At 40.4% G+C, this 22,314-nt stretch overlaps 1 protein-coding gene across 2 annotated transcripts in view; it reads right to left on the reverse strand.

Moving 5' to 3' along the window:
- The window catches only part of ADAMTS12 (ADAM metallopeptidase with thrombospondin type 1 motif 12), a 364,317-nt gene that overhangs the window by 146,853 nt on the left and 195,150 nt on the right, over window positions 1-22,314 (reverse strand). For both annotated transcript variants that reach the window (XM_032135811.1, XM_032135809.2), the window contains exons 4-5: window positions 19,265-19,461; window positions 18,424-18,507 (exon numbers count right to left, since the gene is read on the reverse strand). In XM_032135811.1, the coding sequence (XP_031991702.1) occupies window positions 18,424-18,507; window positions 19,265-19,461 (281 nt within the window). The remainder of the gene's footprint in view (window positions 1-18,423; window positions 18,508-19,264; window positions 19,462-22,314) is intronic.

Raw genomic sequence — 22,314 nt, forward strand, 5'->3', positions numbered from 1 at the left:
ACCATTGTACACTGTTGGTAGAAATGTAAATTAGTAGCCATTATGGAAAACAGCATGGAGGTCTCTCAAAAAATTAAAAAAAGAACTACTGTATGATCCCAGAATCCCACGGGGTATATATCCTAAGTATATACAATCAGTAAGTCAAAGAGATACCTGCCATGTTCACTGCAGAATTATTCACAATAGCAAGATATGGAATCAACCTAAGTGCCCATAGACTGATGAATGGATAAAGAAACTGTAAGATATACATATCATATACATTCCATTATATATATGGAACAAATGTGCCCACTCAACATAAAAAACTGGCCAGGTGGCATGAATCAGAAATAAAGGGAAGGGAAAAGACAAGGGAAATATATATATATATATATATAAAATGGAATACTATTCAGCCTTAAAAGACAAGGAAATACTGCCATTTGTGACAACATGGATGAACTTTGAAGACATAAGTGAACTAAGCCAGGCACAGGAAGACAAATACCACATGATCTCACTTACGTGTTATCTAAAAAAAGTAAAACTCAGAAGCAGAGATCAGGGGCTGGGGGAAGAGCTGGAAGAGGTTTGTCAAAGGATTCAAAATTTCAGTTTAGATAGGAGGAATAAGTTCAAGAGATCTATTGTACAACATGCTGACTGTCGTTAACAATGATGTACTGTACTGTATACTTGAAAATTGCTAACAGAGTAGATTTTTAAGTAGTCTCATCACAAAAAAGTAAGCATACAAGGTAATGTATGTGTTAATTAGCCTGATTTAGCCATTCCACCGTGTACACATATTTCAAAACATGTTGTACACCAAAAATAAATACAATTTTTGTCAATTAAAAATGAATTTAAAATGTATAAGAGAGAAAGAGAGAAATCAAGAAGAGGGGCCTAAACCAAAGCCAAAGCCATGAGCAACGGCCAAGAATTACACAAAATGTGAGAGAAAGACTTCAGGTGGAAACCACAGATGTTGTGCCAAACCTCTATTAACCTCATCAGGTTCAAGAGGCTGAAGAAGAGACCCAAGGCCAGCAAATGAGATACAGGGTTTTATTAGGGGCTTATGTGATGGGGAGAGGGTCCAGTGGTGGGCTGGACAATATATCTGCCTTCCCATCATCGATCCCTCTGCCTCCCATAAAGATTTATGGGGATCACATCTCTCGGGGGGAGATGAGGCAGGAAAATAGGATCTAGAGGCAGGTAAAACATTCACACTTCAGCTACAACAGGAAATATCCTCTCCATAGGGCATATGCCATAAATGACTTTGTAACTTTACTTCATCCTCTCCATTTACATAGGGCGTACCCCAAGTAACCAATGGAATCCTCTAAGGGGTACTTAAACTCCCCAGAATTCTGTAACAGGGCCTTTGAGCCTCTAAGCTCAGTCCTGCTCCCACACTGTGGAGTGTACTTTCATTTTCAATAACACCCTTCATTCCTTCCTTGCTTTGTTTGTGTGTTTTTTCCAATTCTTTAAGATGCCAAGAACCTGGACACCCTCCACCGTTAACATACACAGTCCAGTGTTGCAGGGCTGGCCAGAAAAACTACAACTACCTGCCGACATCATGTGGTCTATATAGTATTTTCACTTAATAACCTCCTGCTAATAACCTCCACCTGGCAACCTTCATTTACTCCAAAACTCAGGGCCTCAATCCCCTGTATAGCCTGTGTTCCATAGGATAGGGGAGAGGCTCAGGTGTTTATCATAGATAAGGCACAAATCTCTAGCTTGTAACACACATTCAGGTGTATCTTCCATACAGGGTCTTTGTTTTTCTATTGAGACGGATTCTCACTCTGTTGCCAGGCTAGAGTGCAGTAGCACAAACTCAGCTCACTGCAACCTCCACCTCCCAGGTTCAAGGGTTTCTCCTGCCTCAGCCTCCCGAGTAGCTGAGACTACAGGCACGTGCCACCATGCCCACCTAATTTTTGTATACTTAGTAGACACAGGGTTTCACCATGTTGGCCAGGATGGTCTTGATCTCTTGACCTCATGATCTGCCTGCCTTGGCCTCCCAAAGTGCTGGGATTATAGGCGTGAGCCACCATGCCTGGCCACCATACAGGGTCTTTTTAAGGATATGCTTAAATTATTGCTATTAGGTGTGTTTACTCTATACTAGATTAATCAGCTTTTTATATATGTGAGTCCCAGTGAGGTTCTACATAATAATAAATCCACATTTCATGCTTAGCACGATATGGCTTATCAATTACTTCCACATACTTCATCTTATTTGATTTTGTGAACAACAATGTGAAGTATTAATCGTTAGGAGAGTGATGATTAACCCCTGTCTACTGGTAAGAAGAAAGTTTACTTTAGTAATTAGAATTGATCACTAATGGTTTTCAAGTGGTAAAGCCACAAATAGTACATAAAACTTAAAGAGTTTTCACTTACTGAAGCCCTGTCTTTACTAAAAATACAAAAATTAGCTGGGTGTGGTGGTGCATACCTGTAATCCCCAGCTACTTGGGAGGCTGGGGCAGGATAATTGCTGGAACTCAAGAGGCGGAGGTTGCAGTGAGCCAAGATCACGTCACTGCACTTCAGCCTGGGCAACAGCGAGACTGTCTCAAAAAAAAAAAAAAAAAAAAAGATTTCTCGCTTACCGAGACTCACACTTGAAAGAGTGAATATACAACCTCAATAATAGGAATAATTCTGTATGGTTGCAACTGGTTACACTATTGGTTGTATCTGTAGCATTTTTGGCATATTTGCATTTTCCATAGGTCCTCCATTATTTTATATGCACCTCAAAGACTATATTTTCTCTATAACTCTCTACTTTGCTCTGGTGGATGGGAGGATATTGAAGCCCTGCTGATGATTAAATAATCTGAAAACAAACTCTGTTTATAGCCCCAATAGTGCCTAGCATGATTCTAAAACACCTTATGAATGACAGCACTCATTAAACCAAACACTTCTAAAGATAGGTAGATAATTAAGTATCTATGTATCTTCTGTCTTCTAAAAATAATTAGATAACTAAGGATCTCCTCAGTTCTCAGCCACATTCTCCTGACAGCTGTCATTTGAACTGGAGTGGAACTTGGTACCAGTTAAAAAGTTATTCTGTATTAATTAGGCTACCAGAGGCAAGATAGGGAAGCTCAAAGGCAACAGTTTTGGAAATCATTAAGATTCCAGAGCACCTTTGAAAGACTTTTCTCAATTAACTTCACCATACTACTGCACCTGCTTCCAATATCTTTCTATCCTAGCATTTGTTTTAATGTGCGCAAGATACTAGGAAACAAACCTGACAAATCCTCACCTCAAGCAACAAGAAGTAAATGACACAGATACTCCTTAAGTTACAACAGGGTTATGTCCTGATAAACTAGTCATCAATTCAAAATATCATAAGTCAAAAATGCAACGAATACTCCTAACCTACCAAATATTGTAACTTAGCATAGCCTACATTAAATGTGCTCAGAACACTTACATTAGCCTACAATTGGAAAAAAATCATCTCATACAAAGCCTATTTTATAATAAAGTGTTGAATATCTCATGTAATTTACTGAATACTGTACTAAAAGTGAAAAGATTATATGGGCACTCGAAGTATGATTTCTGCTGAATGCATATAATTTTCTCAAGTCAAAAAATCATAAAGGGAAACATTGTAAGGGGACACCTGTATTTGTGTTCTGATATTTAGTAGTCCTGGCATCTATTTTCACCTAGGGATCTGTTCCTTGATGACTGATCTACTGATTTACATTACAGTTAAATCTGCTTTGGAGGAATTTTTTTTTTCTTTATGAGGCAGGGTCTCACTCTGTCGCCCACGCTGGAGTGCAGTAGTGCAATCCTCCAGGGTTTAAGCGATTCTTGTGCCTCAGCTTCCTGAGTAGCTGGGACTATAGGCCTGCACCACCACATCCAGCTACTTTTTCTATTTTTCAGTAGAGACAGGGTTTCACCATGTTGGCCAGGCTGATCTCAAACTCCTGACCTCAAGTGATCCACCTGCCTTGGCCTCCCAAAGGGCTGGGATTACAGGCGTGAGCGACCACACCCGGCCTCTGGAGGATTCTAATCAGATACTTAGCTGATTTTTTCCTCCCTCTTACCCTGCAAGTCAGTCACCATTTATCAGACTTGTAACTTTCCCACTGATGACACAATCAAGTTCAGGACAAATATCTTGATTCAATAGCAACTAAAGTTCTCAATTCCTTTGTTTTTTTGGGGGAAATTGCAGACAGCAAGCAAAGTCAGCCCAAAATAAAAGGTGTTCAGACTAAAACAATAATGAAACATGCATTTTAATAAAGAGATGTAAAGTAAACCAAAAATAGGGATTTGCATTCATTTGAAAATAGAAAAACAGTGGTCTGAAAGTGATCAATACAATTAGTTAGCAGACATAAACTTTCGAACAAATAAAATTGAACATGTCTATGTTCAGCAAATCATAATTCTTTACAGTCCTTCCTGAATTATTATGGTTATTTCTAAAGCTATTTTCCATAATAACGAATACTCTTTCTCCAGTCTTTCTCCTGTTTTCTACCACAGTCTTTTCTTTTGTTTGTTGCAATGATACCATCCAGTTCCCTAAAACTTTTGACAATGTTTCACGTTGCCCATGAGGATGTTGCCCATGGGGATGGGGAAGCTCTTACCCAAACCATATTCAATCTGTGAAACGCTCCACAATGAATCCTGTACCCATAGGTAAAGTCCAAGCATCACGTAAAGTCCAAGCATCACGTAGGATATGTCATTAGTTCTACTGTGTGTGTTTATTGTGTGAATATCATGACCTGGGAATGAATTCCATTTGTTTTTGGAATACATCACTATATTTGCACTCTATAATGTAGTAGATCTGTTAAACTTTTACTTAAATTAATATTACACTTATTCTGCACTTCTTGAATATACGAGTTGAAGGCCAGAAGGTGTAGTATTAAAAAAAAAAGGCAAAAGTCTTAGATTAAGAAATTCATAGTGAAAAATTCAAATCCAGATAATAAAGCATTATTTGTATTTGGGAAAATAAATATACAGTGCTGGAGCAACTAGATATCCACAGACCAAAAACAAATAAATAAAAAAAGAGAAAGAAGAATTTCAATCTAAACCTCATAGCTGGTACAAAAATTAACTCAAAATGGATCATAGACTTAAATATAAAATGTGAAACTATGAAACTTCTAGAAAAAAAAGCATAGAAAATCTTAGGAACCTAGGGATAGGCAAAGAATTTATACACTTGGCACTAATAACACAATTAATAAAAGGAAAAATTGATAAACTAGATCACATCAAAATTAAACACTTTTGCTTTGAGAGAAACCTTATGAAGAGGATAAAAAGAGCTACAGTGTGGGATAAAATACTTGTAAACCACATATTTGACGAAGGACTTATATTTAAAATATGTAAAGAGCTCTCAAAACTCAACAATAAAAAAACAAACAATAAGAAAATAGGCAAATATCGTAAAGAGACACGTCACCAAGGAGGATATACAGATAGCAAATAAGCACATAAAAAGATGCTCAACATGACTAGCTATCAGGGAATTGCAAGTTAAAACCACAATGATATATTACTACACATTTACCAGAATGGGTAAAATAGAAAATCATGACAACACCCAAATGCTGGTGAGGATGTGGTAAAACTGAATCATTCACTGCTGGTCAGAGTGGAAAATGGTGCAGTCATTATGGAAAAAGTTTGGTAGTTTCTTAAAAATACTACATAGGTGGTCGGGCGCGGTGTCTCACACCTGTAATCCCAGCACTTTGGGAGGCTGAGATGGGTGGATCACCTGAGGTCAGGAGTTTGAGACCAGCCTGGCCAACATGGTGAAACCCCATCCCTACCAAAAGTACAAAAATTAGCCTGGTATGGTGGCGGGTGTCTGTAATCCCAGCTACTCAGGAGGTTGAGGCAGGAGAATTGCTTGAATCCAGGAGTCGGAGGTTGCAGTGAGCCAAGATCGTGCCACTGCACTCCAGCCTGAATGGCAAAAGCGAGACTCTATCTCAAAAAACAAACAAACAAACAAACAAAACCCTACATAGGCAATGACCATATAACTTAGCAGTTACATTCCTGTGCCTTTATTCCAGAGAAGCGAGGACTTATGTTCACGCAAAAACCTGTAGTTGAACGTCTATAGTAGAACGTCTATAGTAGTTTTATTCATAATAGCTAAAAACTGGAAACAACCCAAATGTCCCTCGGTGGGTGAATAGTTAAACAAATAGGTACATATAACACCACTCAGCAAAAAGGGGACAAACTCTTGATACACACAATTTGAATGGATCTCAAGAGAATTATGCTGAATGAAAAAAATCCAGTCTCAAAAGTTATATCTGGTATTATTCCATTTATATGACATTCTTGAAATGACAAAAATCATACAGATGTATTATCACAGAGCAGATTAGTGCTTATCAGGGATCAGGTAGGTAGGTGGAAGGGAAGTATAAAAGGTATGAAAGGGTAGTACAAGGGATGCTTGTGAGGGAACTGTTCTAATGCTAATTGTGGTGATGGTCACACAAACCTATATGTGTGACAAAAATTCCATAGAACTAAATGTATACACACATGATCATGCACATGCACACACCACTATGTGCATCTGAAGGTAGGTGGAATTGTTGGACTATCACATTCTGAGTTGTCATATTGTACTAAGATTACACAAGATGTTACCATTAGGAGAAAATGAATGAAGGGTAATAGGAATTTCTCTGTACTATTTCTTACAACTGCATGTGAATGTACAATGAACTCAAAACAAACAGAAAAATACAAAAACACCTTAAAAATAACTGGTCAGGACCAAGGCTGGAGGGTTGCAATAGAAGATCTTATAACACTTTCTGGTACAATCCTATGCAGATTACTCACTGATTATATGTGAGAACTCATACCTTTGAATCAAAGGGAACCTGCAGTCTTTCAGACGTGTTACAGTGGGTAGGAAGAGCCCATGCACTCACACAACCGCACAACCACATACTCACATACCCATACACACCCACGTACTCACAAACACACACACATCCACCTACATACACACACACCCATATACATACCCACACACATCCACACACTCACATACCCACACACCCACATACTCACATACACACACACATCCACATACATACACACACACCCACATACTCACATACACACACATATATACAAACCCACATACATACACACACACATACCCCCACATACATACACACACATCCACATACATACACACATACACACAGATCCACATACTCATATACACATACACCCACACACTCACATACACACACACCTACATACATACATACATACATACAGATTCACATACTCACACCCACATACTCACATACACACCCCCATACCCCCACATACACACACCAACACATACTCATATACACACAGACCCACATACACACACATACATACCCACACATCCACATACATACACACACACACCTCCACACTATTCCACATCCACGCATTCACACATGGATACACCCTGCTAAAGTTAATTAAGATCCCTAATTAAATAGCCATGAATATAAAAGCTTATTAGAGTTGAAGCAGCTACACAGGCAGAAACAGAGCTCTTGTTCTCCCTTAGCTCACAGGGTCCCTGGCAAGGGCACACTGTTCAAAGGGGGATTTTATTGGATCTGAAAAGCTCTACCTTTCAACATTGTCCTCTTATACATTGGCTTGAATCACCAGTTTGAAAATCTTACATTCCAATCTACGTGTGTCTATTTAGAAAAAGCGAATGTTTACAAAGGTCCAATCTCCCACATTCCTGAACCAAATTCAGTGTCAGCAAGGACCCACCTGCATCGTTGTGGAGAAAGCAGAGTCATCTTCCAGATGTTGCATTCCAAATGCTGCCTCCAGTGTTTTCATCATAATGAAGAGCCCATTTCCCTGAAGGGCCTTGGGAATTATGCATTTAATACTCTCATTTAAACAGTGAGGGACAGTATCTTAGCCAAGTCACAAAACAGGCATTGGCAGAGCAGGGCTTGGAACACAGGTTTGCAGCTATGAGTTTAGGACTAGTGGTTTCCAAACTATTGAGGACTTCTCTAAACTCTGCTTTGAATAATTGGAAAGACTTAGTAATTAACCAATAAATGATTATGGCTTATTTCTACTCCTCAACCTCACAATCCCACCCTCAGTGAGGAGACAAACAGAAAAGCAGATAACCTCTTCTTTCGAGATTCTTACCTCTGTCCTCTTCTTACTCTTTGTCCACTTCCTGGGCTCCTCTGTGAGCCCTTCTTCTTCTGCCCTTCCTTTGGTCCATTGCTTAGTTCACTCTCAATCAGTCATATTTTTGGAAATCACTCCAAAATATGACAGTTGGCTCCCACATCTGTATCTCATTCCAAATCTCTCCGAGTTCAAATTTATGAACCTAAATCTCCTGATGGTCACCTCCACAGGTACTTTCAACTCAGCATCCCCAAAATCCTTTCATTCCACTTTAACCTGCAATTCCTTCTGTGCCTTCTGTGGTTGCAGGAACCACCATCAACTCAGTTGCCCAATCTAGAAATGCCAGTGTCTTGTTAGCCCCCTCTCCTCCCATACCCTGCATCCCAATCTGTCATCATGTGCTGCTAATTTTACCTCCTCTACATCTTTTTTGTTGTTGTTGTTGAACAGAGTCTGGCTCTGTCACCCAGGCTGGAGTGCAGTGGCACAATCTCGGCTCACTGCAAGCTCCGCCTCCCGGGTTCATGCCATTCTCCTGCCTCAGCCTCCTGAGTAGCTGGGACTACAGGTGCCCGCCACCACATCCGGCTAATTTTTTGTATTTTTAGTAGAGACAGGGTTTCACCGTGTTACCCAGGATGGTCTCGATCTCCTGACCTCGTGATCTGCCCGCCTCGGCCTCCCAAAGTGCTGGGATTACAGGCGTGAGCCACCGCGCCCGGCCACCTCCTCTACGTCTTTGCTACCTACTATCCTTAGCCCGAACCTTCATTTTATGCTTGGTTTACAATATCCAGGCCCTCTTCAAATCCATCCTCCTCACTGTTGGCAGGTGGATGAAAACAAAAGTCTGTCCATATCATGACCCATGGCTCAAGATCCTTCAAAGTCTAGCCTCCAGGAAGCTCTCCTTTCATTTGCAACCTCACAGTTTATGCTTTAGCAACAACTGCTTGTATTAGCACTCCCTCAGATCCTCCTCACATACTCCCACACACCTTCCTTTCTTCAAGATGTTCCCTCTTCCTAGATTGCCTTTTTCTCTTACCCCCTTTAACCCATTCAACCTCTATTCATTCTTTAAGATTTAATTTGGGAATTTCTAGGAAGCTTTCCCTGCCCGCTAGTCTGGTTTAGCTTCCTGTCAATATACCTTCTTCATACTTGGTTCACAGCACTTGCTGTGCAAGGTCATAATAATCAAATTGTAGGCCTGCCTTCCTCTTAGCTCCTCCAGAACAAGAATTGAGGTTTATTCTTCTCCTTGTCTCAGGCACTGAATATATCCTGGTTTACAGCAGGTATACTGACTGACAAAACTGAGGATGCACACCACCCATGAAGGAAAGGAGAAAAGGGAGAGAATATATCCATTAGGCCAGAAAAAGTGAAGACTAGGTGAATGGGAGGTTTTGTGGTAAGTTAACAAATAGGCAAGTTCTCCTGTGGATTAGGGAAGGGGCAGTAAAGAGACCAGAAGTTTGAGAAATCAGTAGAAAATCTGCAATAATAATTCCAGTGCCTGTAACAGGAACTGCTAGTAGAAGATTCTACATGGGTGTCTCATGTTTCTGCACATCATCTGAGCAAAGATATAGGTTTTGTTCCAGAGTATCCTTTGAAGGATGTTGTAAAGGAAACAGCCTTAGAAGATAGTCTTTTTCCAGGGAAAAGGAATCATTTACTTTATGTCCATAATAATAAAGGTGATGGCTTCCTCTGGGGCAAAAGTTGGACATGTTTGCTTACAATTTGTTTTAAAGGATTGGGGCTTTCTAATTTTGGGGGTCCTAAGCTGGGATAAAATCCACTGTATGCATAGCATACACTTGGGCTGCCTGCAACACCCCGGTGCAAATTATGGGACAAGAGGGACAGGTACAAACAGATGCTCGTGTCCTATTATGCTGTGAGCAATAAAGTCCTTTGTCTATGACTCAGGATTTTCATGTCTTCTGCCAGCATTGCATTCATAAAAGCATGGCAGACTAACTTGTTAGCTTGCAAGCAGGGTAAAATCTCAGATTGCTATGGCTTGAATCTCCCCTCAAAAACTCACGTTGAAATTTGTTTGCCAATGTAAAGATATTGGGAGGTAGGACCTTTAAGAGGTGATTAAGAGCCCTCGTAAATAGATTAATGTTGTTATCACGGGAGTGAGTTTGTTATTGCAGGGGTGAAAAGGATGAGTTCAGCCTTATTTTCTCTCTCTATCTTGGATGCTTGCTTGCCATGTGATGCCTTCCACCATGGAATGACACTCACCAGATGCTGGTGCCATGATCTTGGACTTCCCAGTCTCCAGAACTATGGGCCAAATAAACTTCTGTTCTTTATAAATGACCTAGTCTGTGATATTCTGTTATAGAGAATGGAGCAGCAGATGATGGACTAAAACACAGACCCTGCCTAGTTCTTGACAGGAATAAGGAGGATAACAGAGAAAAAGTGATCAAGCAGTAGTGAGAACCACATTAAGGTTGGACCATCTAAATATATGGGCAGGTCTGCATGGTTGTTGAGATTTTCTAGCAGCAGGGTTGTTGGGGAAGGAGTAAAGGAGAGGGAAAGAAGCTGAATAGTAAAATAAAATATCAACATAGGAGATTCTTCTTACATTCCAGTTTTGCTATAAGAGTAATTCTGGAATAACCTGAGAGATAGTCATTGATGAGGGGAAAAAATGCTAGGGCTTTAAGTCTACTCTCAAAATCTTTCTTGCTTTCTTCCCATTCCTATTTAAAGTTCCTCATGCAGACAAAGCAAGTGCACAATTAATTGAGTTGATGATTACCTACAGCTTGATACTTTGCCCTGTGTAGAAGTTTCATCTGCAATGTGTGACATTTAACACAAATTCAGTGACAGTGTCTTTTCTATTAAATGTCACAGCTCTTCCAGAAAGCTGTAATTGAGCACATTTTTTTCAACTCTTCAGCTTCTTAATCTCCAAGTCTCAGAAGGGATTAAGTCCAAGCAACACTCATTTAATTTATTGTATGCTCTTGATCACAGGAGCCTTGAGAATAGTAATTAGTTATGGATTAAAATGAGGCAGCCCTAAGCACACAAAAAATGCAACAGGACTTTAGAGAGACTGTGATGGCTCACAATAAATGCGAGGGAACTTGTGCTAAACATTTTCCATAAAGCATCCTGGAAACTATTTGAGCATGTCAAAACAAACTCCCATTCACACTATTTTTTCCTTATTTCCTTTGCAAACAAAAATAGATTTCTCTTTTTGTTTATTTTTTTCACTTCATCTTCTCAAGCTAATCCAATTCACTTTCCATTTCCCCTTTTCTATACATTTGTGTATGTGAATTAACGGGACAGGAAGCTGACCTAGAGGAAATCATAAGAAGCTCATAAAATAGCTCCACATGGAAACAATTTTGCAAGAACATGGCTTTTGTTAAAAATTGTTCTGTCTCTTTGTAATCTCTCTATAATGAGGCAATCTTGTATTGATTTCTCTTGGAATTTGTGATAGCAGTTTTTGACTCAATGCACAATCTGACCATGCTCTGGTAGTCAGGCTTACGCTACTGAAAGAAAGAGGATGAGCAGAGAAGAGACAAGCTGTAAAAGGTTTAATCTGAAACTTCTCATGTGTCTAAAGGACAACTCATCTGATTACCAGAGGAAAGGATACTTTTTTTAAGGTTCAAGAGCAGCTTGGGCAACGTAGTGAGACCCCATCTTTAAAAAAAAATTGCTAGGCATTGCTGCAAGTGCCTGTATTCCTAGCTACTTGGAAGGCTGAGGTGGGAGGATGGCTTGACCCCAGTAATTCAAAGATACAGTGAACTATGTGCCACTGCACTCCAGCCTGCTTGACAGAGTGAGACTCTATCTTACACACACACACACACACACACACACACACAGAGAGAGAGGGAGAGAGAGAGAATAAGTCTAAAAATTCTTTGCCAGTACTTTTGACATTTACCCTGAAAGAACAATACAGACCCACACATCAGCTGGGGGAGGGGTAAACCACCAGCCTGAATTTTTAAAATCAACAGGCTTTTAACTCTAGAGTTTCCAAAAAAGACTAGACTCAACACTAAAACACTTTCAGTACAAGAAGAATTTCTTTGTGAAAGCAGTTGTCTCCTTCCCGCTGCTGTCAGCCCTACTGCTGTACCTTCAAGCCCCCCCAGTGCCATTAGCCTCCTCCACTGGATGGCATAGTCACCTAGGATGGGATTCACTTGGCTTCATCCAACTCATTCTCATTCCAGTTTTGTCTCTATCTTGTTCTTAAAAGAAGTCTCCAACATCGTATGACCCTGATTTTTCCCTTTAGGTCTTTTATTTTCCTCCAAGGATTTTGAAGTCCTTGTGAAATGAGCATAGGATTAATAAGCTTACAGGGTTTTTGTGGGAGCTAAATGATGATGATGACGATAAAAATAAGACTGATACTAACAAGTAACATTTATTGAGCAGTTTCCACAAGCCAGATACTATGCTAAATATTACATGAATGAAGACATTTGATTCTCATGACAATGCTATGAAATACATATAATTATCACTATTTTACAAAATGAGGAAATGGAGACACAGAGAAGTTAAGCAACCTACCAAAATTATATGGCTAGCAAGCAGTGGGACTAATCATAAATCTGCTACTCTCCGTGATGTCAAGCTGCTCACAAGAATCGGAGGGAAGAGTCTAATCCCATCCCTAACCCCGGGCCCAAGAGGGGAGCCAGGGGGGCCCTCGAATAAATTGGTCTAAAACAGAAAGGGCTTAGAGGTCAAGTTTGTGTCCAAGTCCTAGGAGAAAATTAAAAGGATAGAATTTGGGCCATAAAATGAAAATCAGAGCTCAATTCAGGGATAGACAGGGACATGACAGGAGTGAGTGCAAGCTGGCTCCTATCTGAACCCACTGTCTGTTTTCTTGGCCCATGGTTTCTTAATATATTTGACACTCTTTTCAGAACATGGTTTTGTGTACCTCAGTTACCTCAATTTCCACTGCTTTGAAATATGACTATCTAGCCTATGAGAAAGCCTCCAAATTGTTCCAAAGTGAGTTTTACACCCAATACTCCAATTTATTCTCAAAATGTGATGAAACCCCATAGTGGTCTTTAGATGGTGGTAACTGACAAACACGCATTTTATGTATATAGCCTAACCTCAAGGTCTGTTGAAACCACCGCAGAAAAATAAAGCCCCAAATGGTGTTACCCATGAAATGTATTTAGAATAAGAAAGACAAGAGTGATAGAAAGTCACTGATAAAAGGAATCTATCTCAGAGACCCAATCTCGGGATTCCCCACCTCAAACACTTTCCACAGAGCCTGAGTGATCTCTCTAATTCCATATGTTGGTTTGGAATAATCTAGAGTATCCCACAGGATTAGATCCAAAGTCCTTATGTGGCCACAAGGCCCACAGCAACTTGGCTGCCGTTGGCCCTGGTTCACTGACAGACTGCTGGCCTCATTCGCACACTTTCTCCTATTTAGTATTTGAACAAATATTTATTGAGGGTCTATTATATACCAGTGAGCAACACCAAACTCAGCCTCTGCTCTTAAGTCTTACATACGAATTGAGGAAACTGTATCGATCAAACAGATCTAAGATTACAAGTGTGAAACATAGTGTGGAGGAGAAATGTAGTTTTATGGGAGTCAATAACAGAATCTTACTAGGAAAGGGGGTCAGGAAAGGCTTATCCAAGGAAGTGACACTGGAGCTGTGATCTGAGAGATTAGGCTGTTAACTAAGCGAAGACAAGAAGACAGTCCAGGCAACAACAAGACCAGAGGCAGGCCTTGAAAGCCTGATGAATAAGACTACTGCTACCTCTCAAGAGCAAAGGCAGGAATATCAAGAGATGAGAAAGGGAATCAGAAAACAACTGGACTAAACTAAGCCAGGTGTGGGAGTTGGAGAAAAGGGTGGCAGGAGGGTGGATATGATCAGATTATCATTTTCAGATTATCCTGACTACACTGAGGAAACAAGATGAAAAGAAATCCAACTGGTTTTGGGTAGGCCAGAAAGTATATACCACTATAGTCCAGAAAAGAGATAACTGTAGCTTGAATTGAAGTGATATTAATGGAGATGGTCAGATAAATGGTCAGTACCTGATAATAGACTTGACATAGGAGGGTGAGAAGGAGGTATCATCAGTGCATCCAGATTTCTGGCCTCTGCAACTGAAAGGATGATAATGTCATGTGCAGACATGAGCAACACGGGACAAACCGAAGTGCGAGTGGAGGTGGGCAGGTTTTGATTGGCTGCTTTCTCTCCTGTCTCCAGCACAATCACTTTGTTTCGTTTGTATACAGCAAGACTTCTCAACCTCCCATTGTGTGGTCCAACATCAGTGATATGTTCACTGCCTCTCATATGCATATTGTTGGTTTAAGAATAAAGCCATTGCCCATGTAGGTCCCTCCACCTGGAATTTCCTTCCTGTGTTAGTCCATTTTCACATTGCTACAAAGAACTGCCCGAGACTGGGTAATTTATAAGGGAAAGAGGTTTAATTGGCTCACAGTTCAGCATGGCTGGGGAGGCCTCAGGAAACTTACAATCATGGTGGAAGGTGAAGGGGAAGCAAGGCACCTTCTTCACAAGGTGGAAGGAAGGAGAAGTGCCGAGCAGAGGGGGAAGAGCCCCTTATTAAACCATCAGATCTCATAAGAATTCACTCACTGTCACAAGAACAACATGGGGGAAACCACCCCCATGTTTCAATTAGCCTAACCATATCACTTCCTCACTAGTTAATTCCTTTTTATTTTCTAAAATCCCAGCTTAGACATCCAAGTACCCTTTCCTATCCCAGTACTTTTATACTCATGCCAATCTCAACTTGAAATTTTCTATTTTCGTGCTTTTGTGCAGTAGACTCAAAGTTCCTCAGAATCAGGAAATGGGATTTGTGTTCACATTTGCATCCCTGATGCTACCACAAGGTGTGACATATGCCTGATGTTCCACAACTCTCTTCTCATTATAGATTAAGAAAAATGGACACGGAGCAATGATGTAACTTCCTTAGAGTTGCTGAACTCAGGTCAACTTGCTCAAAGGAGTCACAGCACTGAACCTCACACTGCTTCCTGTGCCTTCCATCTTGACATTAGTTAAGGGCTAGAATCATTGCTGTCTGTTGTTGAGCTGCTTATTAGTCACAGATGTGAAGAATGGCTTGAGCCATTTCCTGGGAATTAGGAAAATGAGAATTGTGGACTGCAATTCTGCTGTTAACTTGTGAACTCTGTACCAGTTAGAGATTCCGTAAAAGCTTGAACGACGATAATATTTGGCAAGTGGGAGGTAGAGACCATGGCTTCCTGAAGCAAGTCATGTGTGTCTCTTTACACTTGCAAAACCAGGTTGGTAGAGAAGAGGAGAAACAATGTGATCGTGATGGAGTCAGGGGGCAGTGGCCAATCAAGCTCCTTCAAACAACTTCACTGGCATCAACATGCCATGGAGATGCCCTGGTGACATTATTTCTCGGGAATGAAGAGATGCGATGTTTAAAGGGGCCTGATCCATGGAAGCCACATTATGAAATCCTACCAGTGGTGCTGCTGGGATTACAGAGGGTCAAGATTTTTCCTTCTGTTTTATATGACAGCAGTTCAAACCCAAGGATTTTTCCTTCTTACTCCCAGAAGCAGCTTTCTTCTTCTTTTTTTTTTTTTTTTTTGGTCTGAAAATGTTAAGTGTTTCTTCACATTTGTATCTAGGAATGCCTATGTGCTCAACCAGTATGAAAAAGTAATTTTTTTTGTCCAAGATATCAAAGCATGCTTTTCAAAATTCAAAAACACATTTCTCATACAAATATATAATGAGCACATGTTCAAGATGTATTTAACTCATTAGCAAGGAGACAGGCAGGATAATTTGGCTCCTTAATGAGGCTATAGGCAAGATGGCAAAGCTAGTTCAAAGGCAGATGCAAAAAACTGATGCAGCTATAGCCAGTGTGGGAGAGCTGCTGAATGAGATTGCTAAGTTAGATACAAAATTAGATACCAATTTTTATTGGTCTGGTTCCGCCAACCAATAAAACCATCTTCAGAATTATCTTCTCTGCTGGACACAAATCATTTTCACCTCTACTAGGCAAAAACCATTTGTACCCTATCATTTTCTACATGTTAACATCTAACTTTACCACATCTGTGCCCCAGTCAATGGTAAACAACCAGGTTACATTTTCATAGAGTCAGATAGGTATCTTTAAACATCGAAAGGATATATAGTTTCATGTTGCCTGTTTTCCAAGTTTTGGCTACATTTTCTTAATAAAAAGACCACATGAAGAGAAATGACATACCCATTGGTATTTCAAGATACCCAAAGTAGGTTTCAGGTGACAAAGGGAGATGGGGTTATAGGGGAAAGAAGAAAAAATGGATCCCCACTCCACAGATTGTTTTAAAAATAATCTAACACACATCATCGTGGAGACTTTTCCTGTCAAGAAAACAATAAGCCCTCCCTTGGCATTTTGACTGCAGGTCTCTTGCTGATGGGAAGCTGAATGATGCCGTTCTTTACATGTCCTAGCTGCTGGTTAAGCTCTATAGATTGCAAGGGCATTTCATCAGTTGGCTTGTCCTACCATTCACTACATTTCACTTCATTCATTCGTGTCCCAGGCACTGTTTTAGGTGTTGGGGATCTAACAGAATAAAGACACATGGCTTCCGCCCTCATGGAATTCACATTCTGGTAGAGGCTGTGATAAGCAAAAAAAAGAGTAAACAAATACACAGAATCATGATGAACTGTGAGACTGCTATCATTCTGTGATGAAAAGCAATAAGAGGGGTCTACTTTGAATAAATTGGTCACTGAGACCTCTCTGAAGAGGCAGCATTTACACAGGGCATAAGGCATGAGAAGGTGCCAGTCATGTGCAGAACCAGGAGAGGGATGTTTCAGGCATTGGGACCCACAAGTGCATAGACAGTGAGTATGAGAGTAGGAAACAAGGAAGAGAGTAACATAAGCAAAGACCAGAAAGGCAGATGGAGGCAAGATCATGAAAGTCTCCACAGGTCACAGCAAGAAATTTTGAATTTGTTCTAAAAAAAACCAGAAAGACATTAAAGGGTTTTGTGCAGTGCAGCACCTCAGTTTGTATTTAAAATGATCAATTATGGCTGCATTTAAAATGATCATCCATGGAGAATGAATTTTGATGGCAAGGCTGAAAATAGGAAACAACCATTTGGGAGTTCATTGCAGTAGCCTATGCAAGATATGATAAGGCCAAACCAATGTGGTGACTGCAGAGACGATACATATTTTGGAAGTAAGACCACAGTGGTCCTTGCTATTGGATGTGGAAGATATGAGAAAAGGAATCAAGAATATCTCCCGGGCTTATGTAACCAATGCGTAATAGTACTATTGGATAAGGTGGTGATTTGGGGAATGGAGGTGGCAGAATTGAGATTATTTAGGCAGGAAGTAATCAAGGTTCCATTCTGGATTTATTAAGTTTTCAAGATTGAATGGACTTTGACACCTCCAGGTGGAGATTTCAAGTAATTGGACACGAGCCTGAAGCTCAAGGAAGAGGTCTAGGCTGGAGGTATCAATTGAGAGTCTCAGGACATAGATAACATATAAGTCTCTTACATTTATATAAGACTTACATTTATATAATGTAAGTCTCTGAGAATAGATGAAATCCCCAAAGGTAAACGTGCAGATAGACAAGAGGTCTCAAATCTGAGAGACTTGTGTTAAATATGCAAGAAGTAAATTAATAGTATCAAAGGTTTAACATTTCCATGTCTTTCTTACCTTTTACTGAAACCATCCAACCATGTCATGATTTAGTCTATTTCTTTTGCGGAACATCTTCAGTGACTGTGGTGAGTCTCATGTGTATGTTATTAGATACAATGACTGTCAAGAGATTTCAACTATATGTATATTTTGGAAATGTTATCCATATCCCGCTCAGTATCACTGAATTCCCAAGGGAATAACACAGAAATAATATTTTCCTTCTCAATGGGCTTCCAAACACTTTCTGGTACCCTCTTTCTTGTCTACCAAGAACTCCCCTGAAAAAAAGGAGGTAGGAAGCGCGAGGATATATAGCAGAAGAGTGAAGGGAAAATGTTACCTCTTCTTCTTCAAGCAGAATGAGCCGAACCACAATAATGTGAATTGCATTGCCAATGCTTGGGTTATGGAACAACCCAGTGACCTACGGTCAGAAATAGAAAACCATTAGCTCCACATGAAGAGATAATAAATAAACACCAGAGAAGAAAATAACATTGTAATGCACATAAAATAAAGGTTTTCTTATAGGTCAGAAATGTTTGGTGGTGTGCTAAGAAGAGTGAAATATGCCCACAGCTCATTCCACATTACAATATTTAAACACAATCTTTCAGGGTGATTGCTTGGCTGTGTGTTTGAGGGATTAATATTTTTCTTTTCTTAACCCAGCCCACAGTATTCTCCTCTTTTATTATCAGTTACTCAGGCAAATACCTTTTCCCATCTCAATAGGACTAACATCCTCTTGAAGGCAGAAAACATCAATAACGCAAAGAGAAAGCTTGAAATTAGGAGTCATTAACTTTATTCCAATTCTATTTCTAACTACTTTGAAGAAATTATGTTCTAGTTCTTTGCCTCAGTTTACTCCTTTGGTTTACTGACATAAACTGATGAGACAAAGCCACACAAAAAGGATTGAGTCACTTGGTAAATACCTACCAGATACATGTAACTAATAAATTATAAAATGTTCCCAGGATATACATTTTTAAGGGAAAGACTAATTTATCCTGAATTTTCATCCATATTCATCCTTAGGCAGGTACTAGATTCACATATATATTTACAAAAATAAGTTAAAAGGACCCCAAAAAGGCCTTTCTTATTTATTTATGTAAGCATTTCTAATGACATCTATTCACCAGCTGCCCCAGCGCCCATGTAGTCCGCTATACCATGTTCATGATGGTGAGGATATAGGACTCCACATTCTCACTCCCGTGGTATTCAATCATCTTTGTGTCAGCCACCACCAGTGTCTCCACCCATCTCTCCTTGCTGATGGAACGCCGAGAGAGGCTTCTGCCTGGCAAGTTGTGCCTCTCCCACTTCTCCCGCCATAGCTCTTGCTTTTGGGAGATGTTAACACTGTCTAAACAGTAAACAGAAGACAATGGTCTAACACTGTATATGTCTCATATATTATCTACTTATGTTAGTAAAGATGCAAGGCCATTAAGTTTAATTTACATTTAATAATATAAACGCAAGTTTTTACATACATGACTGAAATAGACCACTTTAAATGAATATGACCAAGAGAAATTTGAATCTTACTGAGAGGTTCAAAAAGTACTTTATAAAAATGTTTCTTACCTATTACATTAAATTATGTCTTCCACTATTGAAAAGATGTAACCAACAATGGGAACTTTCTCTTTCTTCTCCTCCTCTAAATTATTTAGTGCTTACAGTGTGCAAGGCAATATACCTGGCTTTTAAATGCCACATTGTTTATCCTCATGAATGACAGAAGTACATATTCTTCTCTCCATTTTGCAAATGTGGAAATGGATGCTCAAAGTGGCTGGTTAAATAACTTTCCCAGAGTTGTGCAGCCCATAGGTCAGTAAAAGATCCAGTATTTTCTATGCCCCCAAATCATGCATTTTTAAAAATATACATCACACTGTTTCCTACAGAGTAAACATGTATAAAACTGTAGTATATATAAGCTGAAAACCTGCCAAAGGTTCCAGGCATTCCACTTGAAGAAGGCACAAAAAGAGGTGGAAAAGATCCAAAGAAGGACAGCAAAGCTATCAAGGTGACTAACAGGTTTTAGTATGAAAAGGATTTGATACATGAGGCTCATGGTTTGGAAGACGAAATCTAGGAGAGGCTATAGAATGATAAAGAAAGTCAGACAGTAGCTGCACGGAATCATTCTCAAAATCCCAGAATACTGTAAGTAGGGAGCATGTTCTAACTTGAAAGAGGTCTGTTTAAAACCAAAACGAATAAAAGGCTACTTCACACATCAGGAAGCAAGTACTTAACTCAAGTGGAAGTCAAGTGTAAAAAGTTCCAGTGGGCTCAGAATGGCTTAGGGAGCCGAGGAAAGACAGGTTGACCAGAAGAGAGTAAAGAAAGAAGCCTGGGCTGATACAGGGCAGCGCCTGGGTCTTTGAAGATTCCTATCAGGATCACAGCCACAAACACTTCCTGCCTCTCCCCCTCATCTACACTCTGGGCCCCTGGCAGGGGCAGAACATCGAAGCAGAGTGGCTAACCTCATGTCCCCTTCCTAATCTCTGGTAATGGCCATCCAGTCTGAACTTGAATACTTCCAGCAGGAGGAGGGGACACTCAACAACTCACAGGCCATCTTGTTCTATTGGGAAATTCTCGACTGCATTGAGCTGAAACCTGCCTCTCTGTCATTCCTCCTCGTTAGCTCTGGTCCTGCTCTCTGAAGCATCTAGAACTATACCTCCTCCTGAGGCCCTGCCTCAGACCCTGAGTTGGGACAACTAACACCACGTCCTGCCCTCTCCCCCTGGTGCTCTCTAGGCTGTGGAGTTGCTTACACTGATTTGTGTGTAACCCTTCCTGGTTCCTCAGTTTCTCTGTCCATATGAAGTTAGAACATGTTTGGCGATATTGACAAAAGAAATGAAACATCATCATAGGTCTAAATAAATTCAAACTCTAGCGTTGTGAGTTTTACTTCAAAATAATAATGCTGTACTTTCATATAACACTTCTGAGAAATAATCCGGGATTATGTAAACTTTGGAGGGAAGTCCTGTGAAGATTTAAAAATGGGGAGATGGTTAACCCCTCATTTGTGCTGGAACCATTTTCTAGTTTCCTTCTCCACTCACTTTGCACGGGGAAGCATGAATTCCCTAAGAAATGTCAAGATTTTATTAATGGTTTCTAACTTTCTGAAACCCCCTCCCTCATTCCCCCATCAGCTTTTTTCCGTTTTGAATCTCACATGAATGTTTCAAACCGCTATCTGCTTTCAAATGTCTCTGTGTAAGCCAAGCAGCCAGCCCCCTTTGAGCCTATGTGGGCTGGTGTTTTCTGAAATGGCTGTTACAGGTTGGGCTGAGTACAGGAATCCTGTCAACATGGATTCGGTCTCATCTTTCTCTCAGGCCCCTCTTATTTTGCTGGGTGGGTACAGGTCTGTTCTAACCAGGAGGCTGCTCCATGCCACCCTGACCTTGTGTGTGAGGGTGACTGGCAGACAGTTTTCTCACCCAGTGCCCTCACAAAGCCCTTGGGGCCTTAGCCCTTCTTCTCCCTTAGCCCCCGCAGGCTCAGCATCCCTCCCCTGGGTGCCGGTCCCCTCACAGGGGCTTCAGCTCACCTCAGCAGGCAAAGACTGTGCTGTGCACAGCCCCTCATTAAAGCAGAACCCTGTGCTCCTGGCTGCAGCCTTGGTCCCCACCCTCAGATATCTACTGTTAGGTGCTAGCAGGAAGCTGTCATGGGTGAGAAGCGTGTAGAAAAAAGTAGTTTCTCTGCTTCCTTTGGTCCTGTCTTTCTTTACTTACTTCTTCTTTACTCTCCCCTTTTTCTACCTTTTATCCCTCAGTGTTGAAAACGGGAGTTGCTAGGCACTGAATGTTTGCATCCTGCCGAGACGCAGATGATGAAGCCCTAATCCCCAAGGTAATGGTATTTGGAGGTGGGGCCTTTAGTTGGCAGTTAGGTCGAGATAAGCTTGTGACAGTGGAGCCCCCATCATGGGATTTGTGTCCTTATAAGGAAAGGAAGAGACATCAGAGCCCTCTCTTTCTCTCAGAGAGAGGAGACATGAAGACACAGCAGGAAGATATATACATCTCTATATAGTACACACTTATTTACCTATATATATATATATAAGAAGAGAGAGGGAGAAGATGTATATATCCTGTGCGAGTATTCAGTCTCTTCTCTCTATAGGATGAATAAGATCTTAAAATATATAAATATATAATACATTTTC

The sequence above is a fragment of the Hylobates moloch genome, unplaced genomic scaffold (genome assembly GCF_009828535.3).
Source record: "Hylobates moloch isolate HMO894 unplaced genomic scaffold, HMol_V3 SCAFFOLD_17, whole genome shotgun sequence".
NCBI classification, from domain to species: domain Eukaryota; kingdom Metazoa; phylum Chordata; class Mammalia; order Primates; family Hylobatidae; genus Hylobates; species Hylobates moloch.